Raw genomic sequence first — 19,398 nt, 5'->3', positions numbered from 1 at the left:
ACAAACAAGTGAAGCCACCGAGCCGCCATATTAGTAGGCACACTCTATGGAGATTCGCACGCAGTTTCCATCAGAGACTGTTACCAAGATGATTACGTGATGTTGCGATCTCCGTACACAAGTGTATGGGTGATGTGCATGGTAAGATGGCGGGGAGATGACTTCAGAGCGATTGGTCTGTGTGATATCCAGTATACTTCTTACACAGACTGGTGTAGGTATATAAATTGCTCTGATATGTAAAGCACAAAATGAAATATTTTGTTCTACACTATACTTTAAAACTTCAGTAAAACAAGAGGAAAGATTAAATAGGAAGGAGAATACTCGTACAAGATTAAGCTCATTATTAATAATATTATATAATGTCAAATACGTAACTAACAATAGCGCAAAAAGTATAGCCTATTTAGAAATCATATAATCTAAAAAAACATAACGTAATGTTAGAAATTCATATTGAAAATGTAAAGGCCGTCAGAAATAGCTGGACTAACGCAATACTACTTTCGCTTTTATCGTAATGTTTGTTTTGATATTGCTGCCACCTTTTTATGTTGACAGTTCTACATCCTTTTCTGTCATTCTAATTTGTCCATGTTTCAGGCCCGATACAATATGAGCCACTTTGGGTTCTTTTCCGACAAGCTGTGAAACGTGATTTGAGGGCAAATGTCTTCAACAGTTAAACACGTTGCTAGACACTTTCAAGTCACTAGAGGTTATATAAAGCATACATACACTGTGAGCATTGATGCATTACGGAAAAGAGTTAGCCTCTCCATTGAACGTGTTGATTCCATGGCGTTACAGGAGCGTCTATCACATTGTTTGTAATTAGGATATTTGTCTCCTAATTGCCTAACATTATTTAAATTGCTTTCACAGATCTGAACATCATCTTTTCATATTACACCTTGCCTTCCCATCACCGTGATTCCCCGGCGAGCTCTATTTCTTTTTCTTAGTGGTTGTTACAGATATCTACAAGACTAAGTCAATGATAATATCCTTTTACGTTCTACTTTTTCTGAAGGCAGTTCATCGTCTACTAGGCTTCCTCAATTTCCTCCTCTTCCTCATCTTCGAAATCTCCATCGTCGGCAGTTGCTTCTTGGTACTGCTGGTACTCGGACACCAAGTCGTTCATGTTGCTCTCTGCCTCTGTGAACTCCATCTCGTCCATGCCCTCGCCGGTGTACCAGTGGAGGAAAGCCTTTCGTCGGAACATGGCGGTGAACTGCTCAGAGATACGCTTGAAGAGCTCCTGGATGGCGGTGCTGTTGCCAATGAAGGTGGCAGCCATCTTGAGACCACGTGGTGGGATGTCACAGACGGCGGTCTTGACGTTGTTGGGGATCCACTCGACGAAGTAACTGCTGTTCTTGTTCTGGACGTTGAGCATCTGTTCGTCTACTTCCTTCATGGACATCTGCCCCCGGAAGATAGCGGCCACTGTGAGGTACCGACCATGTCTAGGATCACAGGCTGCCATCATGTTTCGAGCATCGAACATCTGCTGAGTTAGCTCGGGAACGGTGAGGGCGCGGTACTGCTGGCTGCCACGGCTGGTTAGAGGAGCAAAGCCTGGCATGAAGAAATGAAGGCGGGGGAAAGGAACCATGTTGACTGCCAACTTACGCAGATCTGCGTTGAGCTGTCCAGGGAACCGAAGACACGTTGTTATGCCACTCATAGTTATGGACACCAGATAGTTAAGGTCACCATACGTGGGTGTGGATAACTTCAGAGTCCTGAAGCAGATGTCGTAGAGGGCTTCGTTGTCGATACAGAATGTCTCATCAGTGTTCTCGACCAGCTGATGAACCGACAACGTCGCATTGTAGGGTTCCACTACAGTGTCCGACACCTTCGGTGAGGGAACCACACTGAATGTGGTCATGATGCGATCTGGGTATTCCTCTCGGATCTTACTGATGAGCAATGTGCCCATACCGGAACCAGTACCACCTCCTAGAGAGTGCGTCAGCTGGAAACCCTGTGAAATTGCAATGGAATAGGAATTATCACTTCATGGGTTATGGAATTTGAGATCGGTTACAGAATACCTCTAGTTGCATTTTAATGTGGGGTTAATGAGTGAATGTCATCATACTAACATCATTAAAGTGATTTAAAAAAAAGGGCCAGCGTAGATAGCCCCTATTTTAGGGTCCCTCAAATTGAGGACACTTTGTTTTTATGATACCCCGTAGGCTTTTTTTTTACTAGTTAACACAACACTCTTGCACACCAATAGTTTCCTGACAGGCGATGGTTTAAATAGATTACAGATTACCAGATATCAGGAAGAATGGACAGTCAATATTCTTTCATGAAATTTTGGGTATATCATTCTTATTTACTGCAAGAGATAACAAACACAATGAAATAATATGTTGAAGCGCCAAAAGGTTTTGTTTTCCCTTGCTGTCTGCATCGCCATTGTTTCTGCCAAGATTCTGTTAGATCTAGGAATCTGGCATGAGGTCAACCATTATGTCTGTGTCGTAGAGGTCATATCACAAACCTGAATGCAATCACAGGCCTCTGATTCTTTGCGGACGACGTCCAAAGCGTTGTCGATGAGTTCGGCTCCCTCGGTGTAGTGTCCCTTGGCCCAGTTGTTGCCCGCTCCGCTCTGGCCGAAGACGAAGTTGTCCGGTTTGAAGAGCTGGCCGAAGGGCCCCGATCGAACAGCGTCCATGGTGCCGGGCTCGAGGTCGATGAGAATCGCCCGAGGGGCGAACTTGCCACCGGAAGTGTCGTTGTAGTAGACGTTGATCCTCTCCAGCTGGAGGTCGGAGTCACCGCCGTAGGAGCCCGTTGCGTCGATGCCATGCTCGCCAGAGATGACTTCCCAGAACTTCGGATGAAGAGGCAAGAAAGAGTTCGAAGAGGACAAATGGATAAAACAATGCAATGTCGCCGATATACGCCCCCCCCCCATCTCCTGCATTTTCTCAACTTCAGAATGTTCTTCGTGCTTTTTCACTTTCACCCTATCATTTGTATATTATCCATAAATTGCATTTATCATATTTTATAATGTTGACAATATGTATCTATCTCTTATGTGAAAGAAAATGTATTTACAAGTTCTGTTGGAGATGGAAAAATCAAATGAATGAATGAAATATGCTACTACTCCCAGTGATGATCATCAGAAAGGAAACAATGAATCGTAACAATCGTAATACCATCAGCTCTCGATGATATTCGCTTTAAAATGTTTCAGATATTTGAAGTTATAAGATACTGCACTATACTCGACAGTTTAAGGATTCGAGATTTTTAGTGTCTTTTCAGACCATTTATGAGCAACATACAAATTTTTGATCATTATATTCTGCTAAATACACAGCACTGAAAATAAATCTATAACAAAACAAATGTTAATCTCAACTTCTTAATGAAGTGAGGCTTAGGAGTTCTTGAGTTTTTATTAAATTTTCTTTCGATTAAAGCCCAACTTTTGTTGAAGAAGGCCATATGGTAGTAATAAGAAATTCTTAGAATTTATGCCCTTTTGAATGTGTTGTCATTTTTCCAAGAAATTATGTGCATTAGACCTATAAAACTACTAAAGCGCAATTACAGTTAAACATAAAATTAATATTCCTGTGCTTTGCAACGAAGTCGCACAGATAAAGTGAACTTTGGCCACGCCTGATTCGTTAACAAAAGAGGGCGTCATTGCTAATTCTGCGTTTTCGGGGATGAAGTTAGCAGGGTTGTTGGCAGGCTTTGTCTACAATCACTGGTATCTATGTCTCACAGACGCTGCATAATATGGTACTGTAGATGGCGCCCTACAATATCATACATTGCGGACCAGCTTCAGAAAAGTCAGAGAGATTCTACGGGCCATATAATTCTGCTGGGTGTATCAACGACCGCGGCTGTTGATGAGCTAACTAGCTGGCTTCTAATCTTATAAGTGGCAGCTCAGGGTGTTAACTAGTCTGGGTCCCGTCCCTTTTCTTATCGGTGCCCTAGATTTCATAGAGATCACGCAAATCATCTGATTACCCCGTGACCAGAATAAAAAAGTCTCTTCGGGTCGCTCGGTTTTTGGGTTATACCACAGAACTCTGCCGTGGGTCACACCATGGACCTATGGTCACACGCAGGACTATTAAAATTGCTCTATCTGCGCTCTCCTTTCCTGTACCGCCCTCTCAAGGCCACAAGTAAAAAGACTTCAGATGCTGAGGTAGATGTTAACGAACACAGATAATGTTCTTAAAGGAATCGTATAGTTTTGGTCGATACCTGATTACAGGTTTCTAACATTTTTTGGTGAGATAATGAGAAACCTCTTATGAAATATGAAAGAGCATGTAATTCCATGAGGAATTCAACATTTATTCATGAAAATTGGTTTTGAAATGGCTGAGATATCCTAACAAAGCGATTCTTGTGAAGAATGGGACCCACATTTTATCACGATCGTTTTGTTTTTACTTTGTTTTTGGATATTTCAGCCATTCCAATCCCAATTTTCATCAAATATATTTTGAATTCCTCTTAAAATGGTATGCTCTGTACTATTTCATAAGTGTTTTCTTGGTATCTCGCAAAAAAAAAAGATAAAAGCTCAATTCTCATCTCCACCAATACTGTACCATCCCTTTAAACATAAATGCTTACAGAGAGATTTCCAGTACCGTCATTAACTCTCTTTTTTCTTTCTTTTTTAAGCACAAACACATATTGCTCTTGTTTTATTTTTGAGACGCCAAAACCTACTTGTTTCGATTGCTAAAGAGTGCATCTCTTCCTCTGAAAACAACCTGATGTGTACTTTTTTTTCCTGGTAAACATATTTTCGAGATCATAAGCGTCGATATGTACCGGCATGGGTAAGTTGACAAATGGAAACATACCGTTAAAAGTTTCACTGTTGTTTTCTTTGGTTGTGTGTGCATATGTGTAAGTGTATGTCGGGGGGGGGGGGGGGTAGGGGGTATATCGTAAGTGTAAGTGTAAGTGTTCTACTCTCTGATTTCGTTACACAAGTCCCCATCTACACAAACCTATAAGTATATGCCTTTATTTGGAAATGTAGGATGAAATATTGAGATCAAAGTTCTTTCAAGAAAAAATATTTCCTCTTATTCGTTATGAATATTGACGAAATGTCTCCTTCAACTGTTCAGTCGAGTATAAACTCCAGACAAAATCTACAAATGAAATCTTTACTTTTCCATTCTAGAGTGGGACCACCCTTCCAGCGTGGAAGCATGAGTCATACTCACCGTTGAATACTGCTACCTCTGAGCCAAGTAAATAATAATGCTGGCACGGTTGGTTGAACCCATTATTTGTAAACTATGAAGCAAGACATGTTATGATCAAGTCAATTCGAAACGATTCTAGATCAGATAGAATAACATTTTTAATGACAATTTTTTGACAATATTTTGAAGAGCCGGAAGTCCGGAAGTGCCCGAAAGTAAAACATTGTTCGCGATCTTCATTTTGACGAAGAGTTTATTTGTTATAACCTGTTGATCATAAATGTATTACTGTAAATCAAGGTAAGCTTTAATCATTGAAACAAAGGAAATAATCATAAGATTCTAAAACGAATTCATGTTTTGATAATAATTGCATATCACAAGTAATATCATATGAAATCGAACAGTTCTTTCATTACAGAATATTAACGAGAAAGATCAACATTGCATTGTAACTTCTCTTTGCTAAGTGGCTTCAAGTCAACGTTGACACTTGAAATCAGGTTACCTAAGCCAATAAATGGCAAACGTCGCTTATCTATAGCAGTGCATACAGAGCTGAAAGTATTATGGAGTACTGCTTTTGTTGTAATTTGTGTTAAGAGTCCCTCTGTATCTAAGTAAATCTATAAAGGACAGTGAACCATTAGGAACCTTTAACCTACGTCGTCCACGTTACACTACAAAGCATATTAAGCGATGATATTGAAGGCGCCCCACACTTACCCAATATACATTATGTGTGTGTGTGTGTGTGTGTGTGTGTGTGTGTGTGTGTGTGTGTGTGTGTGTGTGTGTGTGTGAAATATGAAAAATTATCTCCCAACTCGACTGTGTCGATAGACTGTCACGTGACTGGGTGCGTCCGTTTTATGCAGATGTCTATAAACTGCCAGCAGAAAGGGGTCTTCCCATACAAACAGCTCGGCCGAACAATGGCGAACACCCACCTACCTCTAGATCAACAACGCTTTTATTCTTGCCAGGGTAACCGTGAAAGCTTTTCACGAAAACCAATCAGTTTTCAAGGTGGACATATTTCTCCTATTCCATTTGTGGTTCTTTGCTGTCCTACGGGCATGTGAATTGTACGTTTCTCACACAAAATTGGTTTCCACGTATAATGACATCCGAGGCGATAGTAAACGTAAGAAATGATGAAAATGATTGTTTTGATGCTTTGAAAAAGCAACAGGTAATAATTTGTAGAAATATGACGTTTGATTCCTTCACATGGTAAAGAGAATCAGGGACGGGGGGGGGGGGGGGGGCAGGAGAAAGAAGGGGATGAAAAGAGATGTCAATACCTAATGAATGCACTGTGCAGTGCATTCTGTCTGATGAAGAATCTCGAAAATGGTATTCAGTTTAATTCGATAAAGACATGATAGAAATGGTCAATATCGAAATACGATTCAGGTCGTACAAATATTTGAGAAGTTAAGTATGGTATAACCTTCTCGAACTTTACATTCACCAAGTTAAAAATCCAAGTTTAAAACAAAATGCGAATGGACCGCTTGATTATCATGATCATTCAATCTTCATATGCACATTATATAGTACCTTTGCAACAAAGGTTGTCCCAATAAAGAACAAGGAGGCTTCACTGACAAGGAAACATCAGTTTCTAATACATGCATGGAAAATAGATTTATAGTGCTAAAATGCATCGGATCTATGAGCACATAGATGGTTTTGTTACTAGGTCCGCAGAGGTTATGAACATTCATAACTTTGCCCTCATTACTGAATTGGCCTATATGAAAACGTTAGCGAAACTAGTACAGTACTCATAAAAGCAATTAAGTCTTTCAGATAAATGTAGTTTATACCTAAGTCTCGTAATTATAATTTCCATGTGCCTTCTGATACATGCGCTATCATGCTTCTTTCTGCACGCTCTGCACAGCGATTTCAATCTTTCTCGCATTAGAAGGCTCGAACTACTGTGAAAAACCAAGCCCGCTGCGAAGTCAAATGAGTAAGATCATGGTATGTAATTCTCAAACAGGTTACTATCAGAGAAGGTTATACCAAAATCAATCAAAATGCATATCACAGCAGACTATTACCTATCTGTAATACGATTATTACCTAGTTTCTTTATGTGAAAATCCTCACAGTTATTTAATGTCCTCACTTATTCTTCTGTGTTATTTAAAAACAACAGGACATTCTTTTTTAGAGCCAAATTCTCAAGCGACTGCTCTGAAAAGAAGCACTGCTCCTCTAATATGTAAAGCAATGCCTTAATCAAAAATAACTCACAAGCTAAAATTTAACTCAAGCATTTTCGAACAAATGTAGAATGAAACGCTGTTGGCTGAAGGTAAAGTTGTCCGCAAATTGACACTTTAAATGGCTCTTTTGTTAAATGACTAGGATTCTATTGGATTTGTATGTCTTTGTTCCATGCATGACCCATCGTCTACTTTGGAAAATGCATTTGCCTTGGTTCAGTGAGAAAGGTAAATAGTGCGAGCGACACGCACAGTTACCCAAATCCTCTTTTTCCCTCAAAGTAAGTTAACAACTGCATAATTGAATTTTTCTCTATATCACCAACAAAGACACTCCCTTGTAAATGGGAGAATATAGGACTTTTCACGCAGCCACTCACCGATTGATAGACGTGTATAATTATTATTTACATGCATGCAGAACGCTCTAATTTGTATGCCTACAATGGAAAGTACTATAGTAGAGAGAGCTATACTGATAGAGGCAGAGTATAAGCACTTCCTCACGTTACCACTCCCAGCACGTTGATTGCTAAATTTGACTAAAACCTTTAGAGCATTGATTGTAATCAATTAAATTGTTTCTGAAAAAGGAAATAATGGTAAAAAAGTGTTAACTGACAGTAGTGATCAACAGGATGATTTGAATTCCAAACTCCAGTGTCTTGTTAAAAGTTGTCTTCTCATTTGCATTGTGGAACGCATAGTTTATGTGAAATCATGATGGTGATAACAGTATACATGTACTATCATGACTAGCGAAGGTACAGGTACCCATGAACGTTGCATGAAATGTTAAAACTCAAGGTAATAGGAATAGTTAGTTATAGGCAGGTAAAGTGGCGGAATACTGCAGATGAATAAAGAATTATAAGCAATATATATATACATATATATATATATATATATATATATATATATGTTTTTAGAAGTGGTAGAATGCCTTTAATGTACTTCTGATTAAAAACCACGATTTCTCGTATAACAGTGCGTCCACATAGACGCATATGATACCACCACTTCAACAGGACACACAAATCTGGAAGTCAGATCACCCTTTTATTCACTACTGCCAAGTAGTAGTGATAAAAATGAGAAACAGCAGTAGTTGAAGTTCAAAGAAATAGCAAAAAAAAAAATGATCAATGGTGGTAGTGGAGGTAATTTGTTTTTTTGGTTGGTTGATTGATTGATTCATTCATTCATCTGAATTTATTTCCACCTTGTGTTCACAGAAACAAAGCAAACATAACTGAATTACAAAGGTTATTGGAATACAACAGCATTTTGTGAAGGTGGAAAAGTGCAAGTTTTAGGAAAAAAAAATAAGTAGCTGTAGTTAAAGAAGTAGTAGATAAAAGCGCAGTGGTTGTATACTGTATTAAATGAAGCATTGGTATAATGAGAGTACAATAGTAAATATAAAAATAGTAGCAGCAGCAGTAGCAGCATTAGCATTAGTTGCAGTAGTAATAGTGATAGTAGTAGTAGTAGTAAAAGCAGCAGTAGCAGAAGTAGTAATAGTAGTAGATGTAGAAGTAGAAGTACTAGTAGAGATAGTAGAAGTAGTACTAGTATAGTAGCAGCAGCACGGGAAGTAGCAGCAGAAGTAAAAGCAGTAGTAGTAATATACAGTAGAAGTAGTATAGTAGTAGTAGTAGTAGTAGTAGTAGTAGTAGAAGTATAGTACTAATAGTGGATGTATAGTTGAAGTAGAAGTTGTAGTGGTAACTGTAGAAGTGGTAGCAGCAGTAGTAGCAGCAGCAGCTGCTGCATTAGTAGCATACTGTAGTAGTAGTAGTAGTAGTAGTAGTAGTAGTAGTAGTAGTAGTAGTAGTAGTGGTAGTAGTAAGCTGTTGTTTAAACAAGGCTATTGTAATAGCAAGCTCTTCAATAAACATCCAGTTCCAAGTCTGACAGAATTCCAGATAAATGCGCCTCAGCTTTATACTCGTAATCTTTCCTCAAAACCAACGCAAAACAAATGTGTTTTTCTCGTAAAGTATTCTCTGTAGAGACAAACATTACGGAATTCATAATTGATTGCAAGTAGTTAGTTACCTTAGCTCCAATTTGGTTCCCGCATTGGCCGGCTTGGATGTGGACGATTTCGCGCATCTTGGCAGATTATCTATATGTTTATATACCTCTGGTAATTACAATCCGGAAAAGTAAAGCCGAATTCAGAGTGAGGTACTTTATTCAGTCGGACAAAATACAGCAGTAATGAAATACAGACACTCGTCATAGGCGGGTAGAACCAATACGTTTCTATAATACATAATGCATATTTGTTTGCACAATGCAGTGGGTGGGAACACTGACAGACCACATATGTTTCGAGAAGAATATAACGGGACTATTTTTTTTCTTTACATTCCATTCATCACTCCTCACACTCTGATCACGCATGTGATGGTGTAAACTTTGTCACTTGTTGATCGTTTTGTCTTTGTTCTGAGCGACACATGTTTTCGCAATTGTCGCGGAATTATACACACAGTAGACAGAGAGCCCGATATCAATACAAGTACACACCACACACACACACACACACACACACACACACACACACACACACACGCACACACAAACATGCGCACACACACAAACACACACACACAAACACACATTGACACACACACACAAACACACACACTTTTTTATTTTATTATATTCTTATCTATAAGGACACACACATACTTTTTTAATGATATCCTTTTTTTTTAATATTCATTCATATCAGGTTCATTTTTACTATGAAATTAGTATGAACAAAATAAGCAGATGCTTTCTTCTGACTTGTGATGCTGAATCACATTCTTTTTTTTAAAAACATACAATACAATATCTATTTTGCAAATCGTACCATGTATACAAAAGTGATATAGAATTCGCGTATATCTCAGAAAAATGCCATCGATTAAAATATTTAGGATTCAGGAGCATTGCATGCACTTTTTGGATTAACATAAATCTAGCAAAAACTTTATGTTAATCAAACGAGCACATCAATGCGCATGAAAACTAAATGTTTTTAACAATCATTTATGCCTCAAACAAAAATACTTCAATAAAAAAAAAGCCAAAATGATCTCAATGACATATATATTTGTTTACCTCTATGCAGGACATTTATTTCTCTTATGTACTTTTTAAGTATTCTTATTCGTATTTTGATGTGAACATTGCTGATTTGTCATAATGAGTTTAATTATACAAATGGAGAAAAAAAAACCCACCAAGCTGACCCCCCCCCCCCCAAAAAAAAAGAAGTCTTCATGAAGACTTCGAGCGAAAGTAGAAAAAAAAATAACTTCCTCTCGATTTTCGCATAGATCGCCATGTTGTTTTTTTCTAAGTTTAAAGAGGTAATGTTACTGCAACCCTACTATTTTTTTCTAAATTTTGCTTGTTATGCCGATCTCATGCACATTGAATGCGTCGTTGCAGAGAGTTTCTTGTCACTGATTGCAATAAATTCTGCAGTTGACCTTTGGTTGACCTCCAGTGTCAATTGAGACATAGAGGCATATACCCAATGATTACACCAAGACCGTGATTGTAAGTTAAATTTGTATAATGTTCTTTGATATTTGTTTGTTTGTTTGTTTGTTTGTTTGTTTCATTTTTTTTCCATCTGAGAAGAAGACAGAATAGTCCATTATTCAGCTGCAATAGCTAGTCTTCAGTTGGGTCCAATTGGGTATAAGGCGGGACCACTACACCGGGTTAAACACTCTGCTTTTTGCAATGAATAAATGAAGAGGGATCTTTCTACATGCATGAATTATGACTGTCTCACACAAGAGACCTCTATTTTATGTCTTATCCGAGGGACAAAGTGGTTTGCCTCTTACTATATACCGGGGACGGTATAAATACACCCAACATTGTTCAGTTTTGACCCGGGAATCGAACCGGGGTCCTTTGGATCGTGAGGCAGACGCGCTACCGATTGAGCTAACTCACCGTTTCATATTGTTTACGTTTGATAAAGTACTACAGCTTTTGATTTCTCAGGCGATTCCTGCAGGCGATTCCTGCAGGAGTAATGCCACAGTAATGCCTGCAGGAGTAATGCAGGAGTAATGCCACAATAATGGAATTGTTGTTATGTCTGCTTATGCACAAGACAAAGAGGATGTACCCGTACATGCCACAAATAGCGAAGAGGGTAATAACCCTGATATAATTAGTTTTTTGAACTCACAAGCTCACGAACTGATACTTGATTCTGATGTAAACGACACCAGTCCTCAAATACCACCCACAGAATACCACATTGAAGACCACATAATTTCATTATCTCATTCTAATCCAAACCAATTTTTTATTTCGCACTTTAACATAAGGAGTATAAACAAAAACTTTGATCAATTCAATATGTTCGTGAATCAAGTTAAATTTGATAGTCAGGTTATCGGAATCAGTGAAACCTGGTTAAATGAAACATCACCTTCTTCCCTATTTACCATTGATGGCTTCACTCTTTTGACAAAAAACAGGGCAGGTAAAAAAGGCGGCGGAGTTGGGCTTTACGTCACTCAGAATTTGAATTATGAACTCTTAGACGAATTCAGTTTAATGTCTGAAGTTATTGAGAGTATTTTCATTGAAATTAGGGTTCCAAATAGAAAAAGTATTGTTGTCGGTGAAATATACAGACCTCCAAATACAAGCCCCACTGAATTTATTGAATCTTTATCCGTGCTTTTAGCTGATAAATATTTGGAGAATAAAAGTTGTTTTATCATGGGTGACTTCAACTTAAACCTTCTAGACTGTCATACCAACTCCGCATGCCAAGATTTCCTCAATGTGATGTTATCCGAGTCCTTTTCACCTCTTATAAAGAAGCCCACTCGAATTTCAGATGTCACAGCAACTCTAATTGACAACATCTTTGTTAATAGTTCTCTTTCCAATATCACGTTTGGTGTAATAGTGTCTGATGTATCCGATCATTTTCCGATTTTCGCTGTTCTGCCCAATGTTAACATAAATAATGCCTCTTTTTATTCGCCCAATTCTGGTTTTCGAGAAATGTCAGAAACTAATCTTAATAGACTCAGGGAGAGACTAGGATCCGTTAATTGGTCAATTGTTAATAACCAAAGCGATGCAAATTTAGCTTTTGAACACTTTTCACAAATATTATCATCCGCATTCAATTCCATTATACCCGTTAAGCCATTTACTCGTTCAAACCGTAAAAAGGTTCCAAAGAAACCATGGATTACGAAATCTCTCCTGAGGTCTATTAACCGTAAAAATGCTCTTTTCTACAAATACCGAAGTGATCCTAACAGTCGAACTCGGTCTCGGTATGTGCATTATCGCAACGTTCTAACATCATCCATACGTTTAGCCAAACGAATGTATTTTTCAAAGCAATTTATCAAGCATAAAAATGACATCAAGAGTACGTGGAAGGTGATAAATGAAGCGCTGAACACTAAAAATAACATCGAACCACCTAGGCATATTATTAATAATGATAAGTACATTGAAGATGAAGCTGATGTGGCAGAAGTATTCAATGAATACTTTGTAAGCATAGGACCTAATCTTGCCAGCAGTATTCCGCATTCAAATACTGATTTTTATTACTTTCTAAAAGACCAGAATCAGCAGTCTCTTTTTTTTGAACCTGTCATTGAAGAAGAAATCAAAGATATCGTGCAAAACTTGAACACTAAGAAAAGCTCTGGATGTGATGGAATCACCAATTTTCTCCTTAAAAACATCATTAATGAAATAGTTATACCATTAACACACATTTTTAATCTATCGTTATCTACTGGCATAGTTCCACAAAAAATGAAAATAGCTATAGTAGTACCAATTTTTAAAAAAGGACAAAAAGAATCTGTGACAAATTATCGCCCTATATCTTTGTTAACTTCATTTTCAAAACTTCTTGAAAGGTTGGTATATACGCGCACACACAAATTTCTCGAAAAGTGTGAAGTTTTCTGTAACTCCCAGTTTGGTTTTAGGAAAAACCACAGTACGACCCATGCCTTACTCACTTTTATCCATAAAGTTGCCCATGCTATAGATGATGTCTCCCACACTATTGGAGTTTTTCTTGATTTTTCGAAGGCCTTCGACACAATTGACCACGATATTTTGATTTACAAGCTACGACATTATGGTATACGTGGGAAGGCTTTGGACTGGTTTCGAGATTATTTATCAAACAGAAAACAATTTGTGAGTATAAATGGCCGTGATTCTCAGTTAAAGTTAATTTCATGTGGTGTTCCACAGGGCTCCTTACTAGGCCCACTATTGTTCATTTTGTATATTAACGATCTTCCTAGTTCCTCGCCAATTCTTTCCTTTATATGTTTTGCTGACGACTCCAATCTGTTTTTTACACACAGAGATCCTTATACTCTTGTTAACACAGTGAATAAAGAACTTAAATCTGTGCAATCTTGGATATACGCCAACAAATTGTCACTTAATATTGATAAAACTCATTGTATGCTTTTTAGCAATAGTCTTAAAACCCTTCCTTTTCATATTAAGTTTAATGAAACTGAATTAAATCAAGTCAGTAGTATAAAATTTTTAGGGCTTTTTATTGATAGTGATTTATCTTGGAAATCCCACGTTAGTTATTTAAGTAATATTCTTTCTAAAAATACGGGTGTTCTTAATAAACTTAAGAGTGTTTTTCCAAGTCAAATTCTGCTTAATCTTTATTCTACTTTGATTACTCCGTACCTTAATTATGGTATTCTTGTGTGGGGGAATGCAACTAGAAATCTTCTTGATATACTGTTCCGTATTCAAAAACGTGCCATCAGAAATATCAACCATGTCGGATATTTGTCCCACACGAATGATTTATTTTTGAAAAATAAAATGCTGAAAATATCAGATCTGTTCAGTTACAACGTCGGCATATTTATGTACAAATTTTCTGCCAACGAGTTACCGGGTGTTTTTACTAGCATGTTCAGAAAAAACTATTTGATTCATAATTATCCTACCCGCCAAAGTGACGCATTTCACCTTCCACGTACTCGAACAATTTTCGCTAAAAAAACGATAATGTATACGGGCCCTAGATACTGGAATGACCTCTCCCCCGAAATAACAAGCTGCTCGTCCTTATATTCCTTTAAACGTAAATTAAAAGAGTTTTTATTGAGTGCATATTTTGCAGACACTGAACAGTCGTAATGTCTTATGTAATACTGTGGTATGTTATTGTCCAATCAAACATTTTGTCAACACGTTGCAGATTCCATTTAGGGTCTTGCCATCGGGCTCTCTGAATTCATCATTAGCAATTCCACATTCTACTTCGTTTCCCTCTCTTCCTCTTTCCCTCTACCCCTCTCTAACCTTCTATGCAGAGCTTGACGGCAGGCACCAAATGGCTTAATAGTTGTACATGTTACTTTTTGTGTCTTACTGATCATATCCTGGTGAAAGTTTTAATGCAACAATAGTTCATAGTATATATACCAAAGTAGGCTGTATAATAATGATGGCTCGGTCACAGTAAGTTCATATTAATGTATAGTTTGTTTGTTTTTCTTCTTCTTCTTTTTCTTCTTCTTTTTTATTACATAAAATTTGGCAACCTTACATCATCATTCTGGTCTTATCTTCTATCCGTTCTCCGTTTCTTTTTCACAAACACTGATTACTCGGGGCTTACAGCCAAACAAGCTAGCTTTCATGTAGGTCCCGTCATACTTCTCTTTGATCAACCCCATTTCGATTTCGATTTTGACCAGTTATCATTACATGTAATTACTGTGTTATCACCATGTATATTGTTTGTTTTCTGCACATTGTTCACAAGGTAAAAGAACTTGTCTGGTTTCTGTTGTAATGTTCATAAATGAGAAGTATGAAAATAAATGAATTGAATTGAATTGAATTGACATTAATTTTGAATAGTATCTTGTATATGAGGGAAAATTTGGTTGTACTTTTGAAGGGTTCCTAGAAACACACACAAAGGATTTCGAATGTTCCTCTCTTCCACTTTCATGTAAAGCACAGTAAACATGTGTACAGTCTGCCCTGTCAGTGCTTGCGTCAGGCTGTTAGGAGATGGTATAGGGTTAAAAAGAAAATCACACAACAGAACAGCAAGGATGAAACCTTCGCTACAGTACTACATTACTAGTCACAAAAATCGTGACTCCCTCCAAGGTTTCGTGCTGGGTCGTTCTTTGAGTGGTACCAGCACTTTTCTTTCATGATGGCTGAAACTGTATCCAAATTCCCCATCGCTTTAACAGATGGATGGTAAACGAGTCTTGCTACTTTAAATAAAAGGAAACCTTATGTACTTTCATTTGGGCTCTCGAATTAAAGTTCGTGAGTCTATTTTGCAACCCTCAAAATTAGATTCTGTCAAAAAGATGCTATGATGTTGAGGTACCGGTAATTCAGACCTTTCTTCGGGATGATAAAGCTGGAATCTTCCTTATGATGGAGGAGGGAACATTACTATAGATTTCCAGTCAATTTATTCGGACCCCGAAAAAATAACCGTCTATTCTTGGATGCAAGGGGACTGTATCTTCGAGTGACGTTGAGTTAGTTTTTCATTTTTTTTTTTATTCAAGTGTATTACAGCAAGATTTTATACACGATGTTGGGAGACATTAATCTTTGACTACGGAAACGTTCGTTGTACTTGCAATAGGAGTTTACGACCTTTAATACTGTATGTAATTCCACTGCGATCATGAAAGAAGAAATGAAGTATCGAATTCAAATGATTGATTTCATCCTGCTAGTCTTCCTAACCAAATGATGTGAGCCAAATGGGGAGGTGCTTCTGCCGGGTGATCGCATAATGCATGAATTGGTTTAATAGTCAAGAAGCAAGAGATAATTATGTGGATTCCATGCCAGTATCAGATAAGGATTACATCATAATATAGAGATGCATTGGAATGAGAACCGTTCACACTATCTTATTGGGTGACACTTCCTCAATCTTTGGACCATTGATCTGCTCATAAAGGCATCTAAACCTAAAAAGTGTGGTCATTCATTGACTATCTAATATAATGTTGTCCTTGATATTGTTTTCTGTTGGCCCTATTGGTGGGGAGGGTTGTATTATCTAACGGTTTCACAAAAGTCTAATCTGTAGATGGGCATGGCATGTCTTGATGATTCGGCAGCCATGAATAATAAGTGTTGGAAATGTTCACACACCAAGTACATGTTATAAGCAAGTGAGCTATGACGTTGCCCCTTTCAAAAACAAAACCGAAATACAGCAACAATCACACATGAAGGAAAACAGAAAACAACACAACCAACACAAACACAATGATTCTTTTATGTGTGTGTGTGTGTGTGTGTGTGTGTGTGTTTGCTTGTATTGTGAGTGTACGTGTGTATCTGATTGTGAATGAAAACGAAATAGAAAATGTGGAAAATTAAAAACACACCCTATCTCTCACATTTCCTGAGCTCTCAGTTCATAGCATGTCATGCATGTCGCCGTTCAGGAAACTACAAAACGAAGAAAAACATTACGAGCCCTAGACCTACCAATAATAACCTCCGTCCCCCTTAACAATGATAAAGAAAACAGGAAAACAAATTGTGAATAACAGGAACTACTGGAATTAACCGTTACGGTATGAAAAGAAAACAATGCCTGTCTGGAAACGTGTCATACGTGGCACGAAGATGTATTGAAAATGTGTCGAATAACATCGTGTGATGCATAGGGCCTACACTTTCATGACTGTGACGTTCTCTCGTGACCGGGTTTTGGAGGGGGGGGGGGGAGGGGAGAGATCACGCGTATGGTGTTGGTGAATAGAAAATAAATTCATAATTATTATTACAAACTATGAATGATAATATAATGATTTCAAATTCACTATAGAATCTTGAATTTGATATATCATGATATTTCAAGGATTTCCCTCTACTGATATAGGCATACATAAAACACATCGTAGAGATGTAGATGATAATGTCAGGATATCACGTCTATTAAAGGATTCTCGTTAAGTAGAGTCCTTTTAATGACCCATAATAAAGATTTATTACGCCGTCAGGTATATGCTGAGTCGCTTTTAACGTAATACGTTTGCATTTGTAGAATTGGACTGCTTTGATATATTTCCAACATTACCAGCATTATTTTTACTGTGGATATCTTTACCCTCTCAGCGTTTATTCAGACGAGTCAGATTAGTGTAGATATATAGGCATTCTGAAAGCTAATGTAATTGTATTGCCTGTATAGGATTCTCGAGGCTGTAATCATGCATGGGTTTTGTGTTCGTTTGCATATTATTGCGAATCTATCCAATCATCAGCACTCAGCCATGGAGCTTGTGCACGGAGGCCTCTTTGAAGGGACGTATACTAAACGTGAGATTACACACAACTATGTTGGCTTTCATACAGAATAAAGTTTCATCACAATAGGAGTTGCCATGAGGAATTTGCAAGTTGTTTTTTTTATTCATGTTTTTTTTTTCCTTCACCGAAGAGCGATCTAGGTAGCAACAACACGCAGATTGTTATATAGGTTATTATGAGACGACAGTGCTTTGGTGTTGAAGACACAAATTATTCTCATTTACTTCACGTCAAGACAGCGAAATATAGTGAAATTTATGTAGAGGTAAATCGTACATTTGTAAGGTGAGAACAGCACTTATTCTTCATTATTTTGTAAACAGTGTAGGCCTATATCTTTTCCAAATATCACCATTTTGTAAAAACGGCTGAAAGTTTATAATTTCATCATTTTCTTATTCTAGGTCAAATTTTTCTTGAAACCTCTACCAATCCGTTGTATGAGTTTACTTTGTCTATCAATACGATGAGGACCTATAAGCTCCCCAGAACCTCCTTCGTCAGAGCCACGTGGTTTTACATTGCACTTTTGAAATGCCGTTGCTATAGTTAATCTCTGTGGATATCATAGAGCCCGCTGCACAATATGAGTGAGAAGAGCAATATACAACTATGCATATACATGACAAGCTATGCTTAACAAAGATTCACCCTGAACCACCCCAACAACCATAATCATACACGGATAATTAATAACGTCACAGTGTCCTTGGGAGTTTATCATACACGGTGCTTAATGCATGAAGCGCTCTGTACGGGTCGTATGCACTTTCGACCTATTCAAGTGAATCACCACTCACTCACAATACAATTGCTCTGCGTGATTTCGTTTTGTATTAATTTTGCTGCATATTGCTCTTTAATTATTCAAAAATACAACATCAACATAAAATTATGCAATAATTAAGCCACGGAACTGATTACTAACAGCGCTGTTGTTCAGTTGACACTGAACATAATGGTCACACCTATTTCCTTACCACTGCAAATGTAATTTGTAAATTTTGATTGCAGGGTTGAAAGTGAAAGTGTTCACGCCTTTTTCATGAAGTACACAAGTTTACAATAATTTTTCATCTTCGGAAGCCTTCTGTCTTGTTTAACGGAGGCCGCTGGAATTCTCTGCCATGTGGAAGTGACTTTATTATATTCATTGTATGTATTTCTTGACACAAAGCCAAATCACTTTGACAACTTTCAAACGTGACAGAACATAGTTGAAATACATTGACACTCCACAAAAAGTTTGACGAACAACCAATCATCCTCTTACAGAAAAATGAAATAAATCATTTAAGTCTAGCTACCAGAGCGCCTACGCAGAGTACCATCCAGAACTTGTGTGGAATCTGTTTCGATTGCACTTGTTTTGATAGTTCACAGTGGTTCTGATCTTTGACATTACACTAGATAACAGTTAATGGATGATATAGAGGGAACACAATAATGTATTCAAAATTTTACGATGCAATTTCTATCATGGAAGCGAACGAACAAAACCACAGAAAGCCGCACAACAGCTTCTTCAACTTTTG

General features: G+C 37.7%; 1 protein-coding gene across 1 annotated transcript; it reads right to left on the bottom strand.

Annotated features, from left to right (window-relative positions):
• Positions 1-1,051: 1,051 nt before the first annotated feature.
• LOC139741461 (tubulin beta-1 chain-like) lies at positions 1,052-9,604 on the bottom strand. Its single transcript, XM_071652046.1, has 3 exons — positions 9,548-9,604; positions 2,531-2,866; positions 1,052-1,999 (listed from the first exon to the last, which is right to left on the bottom strand). The coding sequence occupies exons 1-3, from the start codon at positions 9,602-9,604 to the stop codon at positions 1,052-1,054; spliced, it is 1,341 nt and encodes a 446-aa protein (XP_071508147.1).
• Between the last annotated feature and the right edge of the window lie 9,794 nt (positions 9,605-19,398).

This window comes from Diadema antillarum, unplaced genomic scaffold, assembly GCF_040938485.1.
Source record: "Diadema antillarum isolate AM-2024a unplaced genomic scaffold, OU_Dant_1.0 seq00000931_RagTag, whole genome shotgun sequence".
Taxonomy (NCBI): domain Eukaryota; kingdom Metazoa; phylum Echinodermata; class Echinoidea; order Diadematoida; family Diadematidae; genus Diadema; species Diadema antillarum.
This window is presented reverse-complemented; position numbering and strand designations above follow the sequence as displayed.